Genomic DNA, 13,669 nt, shown 5'->3' with positions numbered 1-13,669 from the left:
GATATGATGGCCTGCCTGTGAGTGAGTGTGTTACCAGTGTTTGTTCTCTTTATCCTTAATCTTGGAGAACAATCTGAGAGTAAACCATGGCGGAAACAGATTCCAGCCGCTCAGATATCATTGGCGGGAATGGAAATGGGGGTCATGAAAGAAGCTGATGCTATGATAGATTTGCATAGTGGCATGTAAGGGAAAGACGGCCACAGTCCCGGGCAGGGACCCCGTGTGTTGGTCATTCCCGGGTTTGACGTTGCACAGAATGACGGTGGTGGTGGTGGTGGTGGTGGTGGAGCTGTGATGCGTGAGGTGTGATTTTAATTTGAAGAGCTTGGAAACATTAACTCCACTAGATGTCAGTGTCATCCAAGGAATGAAAAGAAGGCAAATTAATTTTCAAATCATAGCAATTAAGAAATTAAATTCTTTTCGTTACCAGTTTGCTCCTATTCTTAAACATATAGAATTTCATAGACTCTTTGTCCCTGGTGGCTGTTGGTGATTATTGTCTTAAATTGTCAAAATGTACATTTATTTAGGAATGTCTAGTAGGAAGACAGATGCACCATGTTCTGACAATCTTAGTGAATAAGAATTCACTCAGAATAGGATTGTAACACCCAGATACATAGGGCACCATCCACCTGGTTTATTAGACCATCAAAAGAGGCTATAGTTAGTTACGTAATACACACATCATTTTTCAAATACCATTCCTATACATTTTATAAAGTAGACCTGTAACGTACCAGTCTGGGCTGACATTTTTAACTCCAAATGTCTGTTTCCATGTATATATTTGTAAATTAAAAAAATCACATGTACTTTTTACAAAACAATATAAACAAAATCTATGTCATAGTCTAAATTATTTGTTATATTTGCAGTGAGAATTATACTTTACTAATCAAAAGCTGAATTACATCTTACTTCACTTATTTGAAAAACCATTGTATTGAGCAGATATGCCTTAAAAGACTATATCCCCTAATCCCTGGTTTTGTAATATGGGTTCTGAGAACTATTAGTTTAATAGCCCTAGTTTACATGTGGTTAAAACATTTTATTAGAAAATATTTTCAAACTTACAGAAATAGAAAACACATGCACACACGCTGTGCACCACATCACATGCGGGCCTTTTCTTGCCACGCCACGACCGTGACTGCTTGTTGGAGAAAGAAGCAAATCGTCAGTAAAAGTTGCAGCCTCTACATGAGCCTCCCGAGTTCATTCTCCTGCCTGTGTCCAGGGGTCAGCATCCACCTGAATTTCATGCATACTTTCTGCACCTGTGTTTTAAACATAATTCTAGCATGTGTCCTTAAATTGTGCGTTGCATTGCTTTGCCCATTTTCAAGCCAGATAATAACAATATCATTTACATGATATTTTTAGAAAGCTTACCATGTAATGCTGATACCAATAAATAGAGACAAACATACCCAGCACCCAAATCATGCTGGGTGTTATTGTGAATAAACCTTGTCCAATTCACAGAAACTTGTTATAAAAATAAGGCAGCAAAGATCATAGTATAAATGGAATTATTGGATGGTATTTTGGTTTTCTCCAGAGAAGGGTGCCTGAATGCCTATTGCAGTGTGTTCCAGCGGCCCTTGGTTAAAGGGGGAAAGCAGGTTTCTGTTGACAGTGAGGGCTCTTGGCAATGGTGCTTCTGTCCCCGTGAGCGGGTAGTTGGTGGGGGTGTCCTTGGTGTCTTTATGGCTTCTTTCTACATGTGGGGAGAGTTAAACATTTTCATAAAGAAGCAGGTGATAATTAGATTATTTTAAGCTTTCTTTCCTCTGTGTTCGGTGTTTGTGGAGGCTGAGCAGTCACTCGTGTGGTGGGTTGTGCAGGGACTTTGTATGATCAACTCTTGCTGCATTTCTAGCCGTGCGTGGCAGGCTGGGCGCCTCGGACATCGCGCCTGACATTCTCGGGGGGTACCGAGGGCTGCTCCGTATCTAATGATTTCACGGGGCTGTTTCAGCTATAACGGAAGGATGCGCTGTTGGTGATGAAGTCTCCAAAGTTGGCAGAAAAACATGTCCACTGGGAATTCATACGTGCTGCAGTATTTTATGTCCAGTGGGTTTGTTTTGGTCTGGTTTTTGGATTTCAATTTTATTGGTACAGCCTGTTGTAGACCTAGTAATCGTGGGGCTGAGATACAAAAACCCTTTCCCCTGTGGCTCACGGCTGCTCTTTCCCTGATATTTTAGTTTCATGACTCTCTGCACCAAATCGTTATGGTTGTCAGGAAATTTTTGCTCTATTTTTGCAGGGAAGTCTTACCTAACTTTCAGTCTCATTTATCTCAGAGTGTGTGGCCAGATACTGAGCTCACTTCTCTGTGGTCTATTCCACGGGGTTTACAGCAATCCCGTGGCCATTTCTTCCCTTCTCCTGTGGAATCCGAATCTCTGCTCGGAGATCAGGGCAACTGAGGGGCCAGATGTGCTGCCTTGAGGAAGATGTTAATTTTTTTAATGTTTGTTTTGTTAATTATTCTGGTTAATAGAGAATAATGAAGATGGATCTTCAAATTTAGAAATTTAGAATTCGTAAAATTCCCAAAGTACCATTCATAGTCTTTGTCGATTTAAAAAATTTTCAAATGTTATCACTGTGAGCTTTGAAGTTTATTTTACAACTAGGAACTTCGAAGTGCCAGCTTTCTCGTGCATTGAGATGTGAGGAAAAGAGAATTTAAGGCTACTATGTGGCTCTTACGATACATTATTAATTTAAGAATTAATTAAAGAGAAAAGTAAGCCCCCAAGCCCTAGCTAAAATTCATGACAAGGAGTTGATAAATACCTCTATTTCCCTCGTCGCCCAAAGGGATAAACCTTATGTTTTATATTCTTCTACAACTTTCTATTTGTTGCTCGTTTTATTTCCTGCCATCTCATTTCCGCCTTCTACCATCGTAAAGGAAAACAGTACCCATGGCACATAGTAGGTGTTCAGTAAACGCCAGCTCTCGTAACCGCCGGCGAAGCGTGTTTTCTCATGAGCGCACCTGTTCAGGAGAATAACACCATTTGAAGTCCTAGATCTGAGTTTACATCATGGAGACTGTTCTCCTTGTCCTCCTCCCTAATCTGGGGGGGCAGCTTCTTCTGGAAGCCGAAATCTGCCCCATAAGGCCTTGTTTCTATTATGTCCCATGACATTGCCCCTTTTAATACCAAAAAACAAAAATCACCCGCTCCATCTCACATCCCTTTGAATCTGATTTCATTAGCTTTTCATTGCAGCCCTGGACACCACAAAGTCTATTCATTTCATATATCATCTCAGATTTGAAAAGCACATGAAAATGTTTCTCCATTTTCAATATTGCGTGAGTAATGTTCCCATTGAAAAGTAATGGAGTGAAGTTGTCACTTGTCAGCACAGTTATTAAGGAGGACGAGTCTCAGATCTTTCTCTCATAATAAAATAAATCTGTCAGAAAATCACTGTGCTCACGCTTTCTCATGCCATCAAGAGATGGAGACTTAGACGGTGGCGCTCCTTCCATTTTCCCCAGGTCGAGGTCCTTCTGCTTGGGGCTTCCCTGGTCACACGTCATCCCCCTTCCCGCCGACTGCCAGCTACTGGGTGGGACACAATGCCAACAGCGTGTCCAAGATGATTGTTTCAGGAACTTGGCAAAGCAAGCTGCTCACTATTTCCCAAATACTGACATTTTGTCAAAAGGATATTTTCAGTTTCTTCCTTTATTATTTTTTGTGGTATTGTACACTATTTTAACTTTGAATTTGCTATTTCCTAACCGTCCAGAAGCAATAAAAGCACATTAGTAACTGCACCTTGATACTAATCAAGGATGTACCGTTAAATCGCACAGCTGACTTAGTTAATAGAATTTTTTAAATCATTCAGATATTAATTAAATATATACATTTATGCAGTAGGTTTCCAAATAAACCTTGAGGATTCCTTTTGTCCTCGGCTACATCAACTGCAGCTTTAGAATGTGTTTTCCTGTTGGGCGTTACTTTCCGGTATGGTCCATTGGTTTCTATTAATTGAATTTTGAACCCTTTAAAAAAGAATTAAAAGATAATTTTGCAGTGGAAAAGTTGGAGAAAGTTTAGGAAATTTTCTTTCAATTGATGAGTCAGTGGAGACGAACCACTTGGCGGTCTGCTTGCAGGACATGTGTGTGCGTGTGCGTGTGTGCACACACATACATGTGGCCTCTGACTCTGCCTTGGCAGGAGCTGTGCAGACGGGCAGGGCCCCCGTCTGTGAACCGCAGCCCTCACCCCAATGCCAACTTTCCTTTTGCTTTGCAGTCTCGGAAAGGGAGCGACCCAGACAAAGAAAAGAAAGGCCTGGAGAGTCGCGCGGACAGCATCGGGAGCGGCCGAGCCATCCCAATTAAACAGGTACGCTGCCCCCCTCCGCCCCCCCCTGTCGCGGGAGACACACCTCAGGTCCTCCTCGAGATGCCGCAGGCTCGTGCGCCAAGGTTTGTTTGATGTGCTCTGTTGATGAATGTAGAAGTCACTCACTTGACATCAATTAGAAGAGGTTCCTGTGTGTATTAAAATGGGATCATTAGAATAAGAAGCGGGAGCGGTGACAACAGATCTAATGAAGTGCGGGCTGCCCGCCTGCAGATGGAGTGTGTTTCGAGGCTGAGCTGGCTTCAAAGGCTGCCTTTGTGGCATGGCTTTGATTGGGCCGCTGGCCGCCCGGCGACAGGGGTGAATCAGATCCCGCGCGAGCGCCTCTCGTGATCACGGGAGTAGCCCCACGTGGCCCTAATTTGCTCTCGCAGACGGACATCTGAACACCGTTCCAGGCTGGTCTGTAACAACGAGGCAATTAGTTGTGATAATCATGGCCGGTGTGTCAGCTGCGCGCTCTTGTTTGTAATTTGCTAATGAAGGAATTGTAACTTTGATTAGGTTCAGTTTCATTTAGACCTTATTATATAAAGGAACATTTACAGCTGTAATGTGGGGCCTTAATTAAACTTCCTCATTACACAACAGGACTTGAATTCAAGCATTTGTTTTGGCCTATGTTGCTAGCCTGGAATAGGTTTTCATTAGCCCTGAAACTGGATATTAAATTACTTTATGTCGCAAGTAAAAAACGCTGGAATTCACAAGTGACGTATTTTGCTGTTATATTTCCAAGGAGAATAAAAATAAAGAGTTCAACCCTGCACAGTAGCTTCTGGAAATGTCATCTTTTGGTCTGTTAAAGAACGCCAATTGATTCAGCTTGCATTCTGCCTGAGAAAAAGCAACGCTGTGGGCAGAATAATGGCTCTGCCTCTTAAGGACACGGCTCAGGACCGACAAGCTGCTCGGGCTCATCTTGCTTCTCTGCTCTCTCCTGTGGGCACCTGGACTCCATGGGTGCTGGCTACCCCTAAAGTGGGTGGAGTCTTTCCACAGATACAGTCAGATTTGTCCATGTACATTTCACCCATGCGAGACATACGGAGTGCAGCTTTAGCAGGGGCTGGGCCATTTGGGCGTGCAGCTGTGGGAGAGGAATGGGTTTAAATAGGGCCACGTGCCTCGGGTAGGACAGAGGAGGAAGTCTGGGGGACTGTTGCAAAGACCACACCTGCTCCGGCAGCATAGCCGAGCCTGCCTGGGAGTGAGTTTCCTACCTCCTTGCCCGCAGGTCGGTCACGCCTCTGCCAGGTCTGAAATAGTAACCAAGGCCATCGTGCTCTGTATAAGACACGCGTTCAGCTGCCGGGCCGCAAAGGTGTGCATTGGCATGGGGCATCTTTTGGAGACATTCTCCTCCCGCCATATATTTTAAAACAAAACAACAATAAACAAACAGCTTTCCCCTTTGCAGGTGGGTGGTGTTTTCACTATAAAACTGTTTCTTTACTTTAGAGGTCCATGCACATAATTGTTCGTTCTTCCTCTGTGCACTTATTTATAACCTCTCTGCATAAGTAATTGTAATGTATAATTTTTATGCTGTTGATGCTATTTCAACTAGAATTATAAAAATTAACTTTTTTTTTTTCATTAAACAAACTGGTATCAGGACATTTACTTTTTGGAATATTAAAACTTAATAATAGACTGTTTCCTTAATTCAGGTCTGTTGTCGATTTGGGTGGGAGTGCTAGCACGAGCCCCCTGTGCCAACCAGGCAGACCCCCAGTATAATTGAAACCTTCACTCAATTTGTACCCTGCTCATCTGTGGAGGGGGCAAGCTTTACGGGCTGGATTTTCAATATGTGTGCAGATTGGAGTTGACCATCAAGCGTAAAATGAGTATTATCCAGTCCTTGGAAGCCTTTCGATTGTGAATGTTCAAAATAAGCTCGTTGAAATCTAAATCATGCTCTGATTTCCCAGTGACTCCTAGGCACAGCGAGCTGCCTGTCCCGCATAATTGCTCCACCCCCACCCCACGTGCAGCCGCAGCCCAGCGCCTTCTTGGGGTCCACTCCTGGCCCAGCGAAGTCCCACTGTGGCAGGCTGCTCTGGGCCTCAGGTTCCTCATCTGTAAAATGGGGACCTGGGTGATGTCTGAATCCCTTGAAACACTTAGAAGTGAAGGTTCCACAGAGCCTTTTTAAATTCTGGCAAAACTAGATTTTTAAATTAGTGATGTTCAGGGAACGTGCGGATGGATGTGGGTTGGTAGATGATGACATCGATTTATCTTGCGTCCATGTGTGCCGTCTTCTAAAGGAACGTGGATCACTGGACACAGTCTGAATCCCTGACCCTCCTGGGGTGATGACGCCAACGCAGAAACGAGTTGAGAGGATTGCAGGAGACGGAGCCTGACAGGGCACCGCTGCGCGGCATATTCTAGAAACTCAACAGGTCTATTTGTTGACTAGATGAACAGTCACATGTGTACTTACGATGTAAGTGCTTTGCGTGCAGCCTCCCTGCGAATCCTCACCGTTGCTGCAGTTGACGCAAGCAGCTGTGTCATCCTTGTTCTAAATCGAGGCCAGGGAGGGAGAGGGTTCTAGACCAGGCAGCTTGGGGGCAGATCAGGCCCCTTGGCCCCAGTGGGTCTGCTCTTCCCACTGCCGTCTACAAAAAGCCTCCAGAAAGCTTAGGAAGCAAAGTTATGTGCTTTAAATTAAATATGTGAACCCTGACATATATCTTAAGACCATGTAAAGAAACTTCTGAGGCTGTGCCTGCAGCAACATGTTTCTCCGGGGAGCACGCAGCCGTGCTCAGCTGCTCTCTGAGTGGGAGGGGTCATTTCATGCGTACCCAGATATCGGTGGCCATATCCGTGTCCCCTGCCCCTCCCACCAGCGCTGAGGACTGTGTCTTAACGCTCAGACCATGTTTGAGACCCGGTCTTCGTGATCGAAGCCCATGCACTGGCCAACAGACCCTTTGCCTGAAGGCAGAGGAATCGTTTTAGAACCTCAGCGGCCTTCGTGGAGTTGGTAATGGCCCTGGTTTTTGGACTGTCCCCTGTTGATCATTGCGGACGGCCCCCACCCCCTACAGGAGTCTTGTGAGGGGTGGCTTAGGACCCCGGCAAGGCGGTCTTCAACGCTGCCCGCAGCCCAACTCCCGTTCTTACGGACTGAGCCTGCCCGCGGATAGTCCCGACCGGGGTGACCTCTGTCCTCGCCCTCGTCGCCGTGAGCACCAAGGCTCTCCCCGAGTGGGAGCTAGCCGGACCAGGATGGTCAGTGACCCTATCTTTCTTTCTCCCCCTAATTAAAGATCTCTCACCAAGAATCTGACTCATTTCCTGCAATGTAACTTCATTTCTTGTGGACCTGGGTCCACCGCGCCTTTTTTGTCCTTTCTGGGGTCTTGGGGAGGAGATTGGTTCAGAGAGTTCTGTTTCTTTTTTTACTAATAAGATAAGGTCTATTTGAATAAAAATTAAAAAGCAAAGCAAGAAAAATAAAAGCCAGAAGCCCGGCTCAGCGGCGAGTGGGCTTGTCACGTATTAATTTTTCATTGCTGTGGAGAGTTGTACATACATAATCACTTGATTGCGGTGGGAGTTAGGGAGCTCCTATGGTGTCATTTGCATAAATCTTGTTAAGTCAATGGCAGTTAATGAAGTACAAATGAGCCCGGAGAAGGTGACATGCAAATCGTGGGTGGCAGATGGGAGGTCTGTTTGGGGGACGGCAGCTGTGTGCTCTCCTTTCTTTCTTTCCTTTTAGCATTTTTAATCTCTATATTTGAGTGCAGATACACAGCCACAAGCCTTGGCCTCTCCCCCTCGCAGACTCCTGGCCGGGCCGGGCCCTCTCCTCCCGCCCTGATGCTCACACTGCGGGAACGGAGACCGTCCGGCCTCGCCTGGCACTTAGTGGTCTACGCTAGAGCATCTCTGAATTTTTTTAAAAATCTCCGTCAGTTTATCTCGTCATACTTGCACAACTAGAAATGGATTATTTTTATTTGATGGGGACAAACAGAAAAAGCCCCTGGTGGCTAAGTCTTTTGAGACGGTGTTTTCTCATAAGATTTCTGAGGGTAGAAGAGTAAGAAGTGCCATCTTTGCTTTGCTGTGCTTTGGTTTGGGGGTCTCCTCTTCCCTCTCTGACAGCCAGCTGTGCTTAGCCGTCTTCCTCCACCCGACTCATGTCGGACCGCAGAGGGTGGCGCTCCCAGGGCTGGAGAGGAACGAGAAATACCGAGAGTGTCCGGGGCTCGCTGTCCACGCCAGGCTGCAGCAGAGACCCCTCCCCGTCCGTGCAGACCCCTCGGAAGGGGCCCCCGGCCTGGCCCAGCTTTGACCAGGGTATCCAGTGCTGGTGGTTTTGTGCTTAAGGATTAAAGCGCAGTCGTACTCAGACCTCTTAGAGATCCACGAGCAAAGCGTCGCCTCTGCCTACAACTTTGGAAGTTTCGTATTTATTTGATCAACTGGTTGATATTTTCAGAGAAACACATCTCTGTTCCCAGAGGCGTGAGCCCTCATGACAGCCACGACGGTGATGTGCTGAGGGTCCCCCCGCCTCCCGAGCCACCCACTCCATGTGGTTCTTACCGTGCGGGTGCCGGCCGGGGCACCAGTTCTCAGCCCCCGGGACTGCGCGGTGCTGCCGGAGCCCGTAGGTCAGGCTCGCTTACTTCTGTGATTCTTGGTGGACGCACCACAGGAGCAAAGTGTCTTCGTATAAAACTTTTTTTTAAAGTTTTAATTTTGACCTTGAACCCAGATGTCATTCCTGGCTACCTCGAGAGTCAGCCGGTGAGAGCCGTTATTTCTCAGCAACCATCCGAAGCCGCGGGAAGACCCTTCCCAAGCTGTCGCAGGAGGAGCCGGCTGCCTGCAGCATGCCCGTCACACCCGCCATTGGCCCGTGAACTGGTTTTGAGCAGTGCGTGTTTTGATTCTCAGTTGAGTAGAAAGAGGCAACTGTCATTAAGTGGAAGGAACCTCTGGAGTGAATCCCCTGGCCCAGCCTGCGGCAGGCCGCTGGCCTCTGCTGCCTGGTGCCTGCGGGGGGCACGAGGGGTGTGCTTTGTGGCGTGGGCAGGGTGGAAGCAACCTGACGCCGCCTGCTCTAACGGCTCCGGAAAGGTGGACGCCGTTCACAGCCGTCCTGTGCTGCTTTCTTCGGGGAAACAGGTTTGAAGATCATGCTGAAACTTTACAGAGATTGGGAGAGAAAGAAAGGCATGGCCGTGCTCTTGCTTCAGCTACGTGGAAGGAGTGGATCCTGCAGGTGGGCGCCCCTCTCTGCTTCCTCCGCAGAGCTGCGATGGCGGCGGCGCGTGTTCGTTCGGCCCAACAACACCGGAGCCACGGTGAGGCCTGCAGAGAAGACCGTGTTCGCCCATGTGGCAGATCAGCTCTGCCTGGGCACCGGGGCCTGGTTAGTCCCCAGAAGCAGATAATTTACTGGCATGGACCCCAGTACCCTGAAAGCCAGTCTCCCTCACTTGGATGAACAACTCCCTGAGAGTGTCACATTCGGCCTGGGCCACAGCAGACTCGGCCCAGTGACAATTCCTCATTTAGTGGGTCGGGTGGGTGTATCACCAATTTTGCTTTGACTCCTCAAATATTATAACGTAATTGGCAAAGCAACCCAGGATGTCTGGATGCCTCCATGAGAATTTACAGCCTTGGTCTTTGAATGCACAGGGCCCACACTCCCCCCGGCACCTTTGGCCGTGCAGGTGGGTGGCAGCGTGTTCCGTACAAAACACTGAAAACGCTTAATGAAATGACTTGGGCCAAAATACAAAGTCCGTCACTTAAATACAAATCTGGGAAGCCATTTAAAATCCTGCTTCCCTTGGTGTCGGTGATAGGAAATAAGGTGTGCGCATAGTGCTCTATGCGCTATAAATGCCACACCAACGTAATGTTATTTCCGAGAATGGAAGTTAGTTTTCAGACTCAGTGTGTCCTCTGTGTATCCATAATCCAGGAGCCGGGATAATATCTAAGTGATTTGTTTCAGCAAAATATTTATTTTCTTTGAAAGTTCCACAATGATGTTGAGGTCTGACTCCCTCTGAGCCTAGAAATATAAAACAACATACAAATAGAGGAAAGTTTCTGGAAACTAATGTTAGCATGTATTGCCAGAAATTATTTTTGTCTTGATGAATTAATAAGATATTTATTTCTGGCATTATTTCTTGTTAGACTTGCTCAGCTTGTAACAATTGTGGGCTTAACCTTGTATAGACACGTTGTGGGTCCTCTGCTAGGGCTGGGGGAGCAAGAGATGGCTGTGGTCCAGGCTGGGCTCAGACATGGGCTGAAGACCCCGTCCGGTGAGCTCTGAGGATGGTGGACAGGTGCCTAAGGGAGGTGTGTATGAAGGGTGCTGGGAGCCCCACAGCCAAGGAATGGTGTCTTCTCCTGGGCTGGAAGGTGAGGGTGGGGAGGGAGTGGGGTGGAAGCCGTCCTGCTGGACTCAGAAGTATGAACGGGCAGTCTCGAGGGGACTGGGAGCAGGGCCTCAGGGACGGAGAGAGGACCGGAAGGCTGGGGGTGTCCGCCTGCCAAGGGCCCTGGCTGTACTGCGGAGTGGTGTTGATCTCCTTGCGTCAGTAGTGGGGAGTTGGGCAGTGTTTTCCAGAAAGTGTGAGTTGTGAGGCTAGGGACCACGCAGAGCCTGGGCTCCAGGCTCCCGGAGCAGAGGCGCATGGGCAGTGTCCCTGAGAGCCAGGCCAGGCAGCCTTTTCCTTTCCGTGCAGTCTCCCTCCCTCTTCTTACTCTGTCCCGTAGGGTTTATGAGGAGGGGCAGTTAGGATCCGTCAGAGAACTAGTGACCAGCGTTAAGTGACCACTTTCTGGGGACCCGGCACTATGCTAGAGCTTTTTACCGCCGTCCTTTCTACCCAGGAGCTACGATGGTCCCCAGTCACAGACGAGAAAAGGAGGGCTGGGAGGTGATGGGACATCACACAGTTGTTTGCTTGCTAGGGCTGCCGTGGTAAAATCCCACAGAGTGGGTGATGGAAACAATGGAAATACACCTCTCTCGGTTCTGGAGGCTTGAGGTCGATCAAGCTACCAGCCGATGTGATGTCTGGTGAGGGTTCTCTTCTGGCTGGTGGACGGCCACCTTCTACTGTGTCCTCACGTGGCCTTTTTTACTCTGTGCGTACTCCTGGTGTCTCCCTCTTCCTAGAAGGACATCAGTCCTGTTGGATTAGAGCCCCACTTAGGACTTCCTTTAATCTTATATCCCTCTGTGAAGACCCCATCTCCAAATATAGTCACACTGAGGGTTAGGCTTCAGCCTGTGAATTTTGGGGGGCACAATTTCAGCCCCATAACACACAGCTAGTTAATGGCAGAGCTAGGACAAGAAGTCAGGTCTGTGTGGCCGTGCAGGCCATCGGTAACATTCTCTGCATCTACGATGTTCTTCTGTTTTAGGCCTTCCCGGTGTTACAAGGGAAGGCTACTTTATTCGTGTCCAACATGTTTGAGAATCAGAAGAACCTGTTTTAAGAGGCTGCATGTGCTAAACGGGAAAGGTTCAGGATTTGAAGTATCCTGATTTGAGGGTTTAGGGAAAGCCTCCTAAGTTGCAGTAAACTATTATCATTTGAAGTAAGACTGTTGCTGGAACAAATCCTCCTGCAAGGCGCATGGCTCCCACTCTGCGCGATGCATTTTGTAACTGTGAAGGCATTGCAGTCCCGCTCAGAGGAGACCTCCTTCAGGTTGGCTTTGAAAAGAAAACCAAAACTCCTTTCCCAAACAAAGGTAGCTCCTCAGGGTTTGTGGCCAAATGCCAGGTCTGCAGCTGGGGAAGACGAGGAAGAAGCATTTTCATTCAGCAGGTGCCCAACAAGTCCATCAGCTGTGCCCCAGGTTACTATGATAATGGCCATAGTGCTGTGTGTGTATTATTTATCCTGAGTATAAATGATGATGCCCAGATAAATACATACTTCCTTACTGAAAGAAAGATACGGCGGAGCTCAGAGACCCCGTGTCCAACTCGTGAGGCCACCCTAAAGATTACAGTCCCAACACGTGATGACTGGCTATAAGTACTTACCATAGTCTTCACACATTTGCAGATACTTCCTGGAACCAATCCTCCTGAGCAAATCGTATAATTAAAGTCTTATTTCATTTTTGCGCTATTTAACAGTTCCCGATAGAAGACTCGGTTTCCCCTCATTTAAGAGCACAGACTTTGTCGAGTATGACGGCTTCCAAGCCGGGCTTTGTTCTTGAATGGAGAGTGTGAACGCACCTCGCCCTGGGGCAGGAAGAATGCTACTGGCTGCCACGGTTTCCTGTTTTGTTTGGCACCAGCAGCCAGGGAGCTCCCCGGGGCATTTGGTGTGGCTCCTGCACCGGACACTCTCCCAAAGGTGGTCGGAGCCCGGACCGTGCCCTCCGCTCCAGCCGCGCCTGCTGCAGGCTCTGTCGCCGCCATCCGTGCGCCCTCCGTGAACGCGCAGCCGCTTGTCTGCTCAGAGCCTTTCGCTCCAGAAGCAGTAAAGAAAGTGGCGTCTTAAGAAGTGTTCACAGTCCTCTTTTTAGGCTCTTCGGGAAAATCAGTAGGCAGTGACATTTTTATCGGGTAATTTTGAATAGCAAAACACATGTTCCTTTCCTACATCTCACTAAGGGAATTTATTTTGAACTCACTGATGGCCAACTTTTAAAACCAAAGACACCGTAGTCCCTTGGTACCAAAGCTGACGGCTATAATTCAATTTGTAGAAATTTGGTGAAATATAAAATAGGCATAAAAGAGTCTGTTGTTTGGGAAATACATTCACAGTTAGACATTTTCTATAAAATACCTAATATCATAGGTATGTTTGCAGACTGGTGAAAATGGAAACATTAAAAAATACTATTAACATCTTAGGACAATCCCGAATCTAGTCTTCCCAATATAATCAGACCTATATCCTGTTATATTCACTTCCTAACATTTCCCTCTGCTTAAAAAGTCATTAAATTAACCAAGTTACTGTGTGAGCTTTATAAAAAGAATGCTGGCATTAGGTGCTGAGTGCTTGTTCATTCCATTAGATGCTTTGGTAATAGGGCTTCATTTAATTCTCTACCAAACTGAGATACAATTTAAGCCCTTTTATGGAGGAAGAGTCTGAGCCCGGGAGAGGTTAAGTCACGAGGGCAATGTTATAGAGCTAGTAAGTGGAGGAGCTAGAATTCAAATTCAGGAGTCCTCTAGAGTATGTTCTAGAAGT

At 47.3% G+C, this 13,669-nt stretch overlaps 1 protein-coding gene across 4 annotated transcripts in view; it reads left to right on the top strand.

The window, feature by feature from the left end:
- The window catches only part of AGAP1 (ArfGAP with GTPase domain, ankyrin repeat and PH domain 1), a 520,729-nt gene that overhangs the window by 266,938 nt on the left and 240,122 nt on the right, over nt 1-13,669 (top strand). For all 4 annotated transcript variants that reach the window (XM_069466874.1, XM_069466774.1, XM_069466883.1 and 1 more), the window contains exon 9: nt 4,314-4,406. In XM_069466874.1, the coding sequence (XP_069322975.1) occupies nt 4,314-4,406 (93 nt within the window). The remainder of the gene's footprint in view (nt 1-4,313; nt 4,407-13,669) is intronic.

The sequence above is a fragment of the Eulemur rufifrons genome, chromosome 1 (genome assembly GCF_041146395.1).
Source record: "Eulemur rufifrons isolate Redbay chromosome 1, OSU_ERuf_1, whole genome shotgun sequence".
Lineage (NCBI taxonomy): Eukaryota > Metazoa > Chordata > Mammalia > Primates > Lemuridae > Eulemur > Eulemur rufifrons.
The sequence above is the reverse complement of the archived record's forward strand: the minus strand, read 5'-3'. Positions and strand labels throughout refer to the sequence as shown.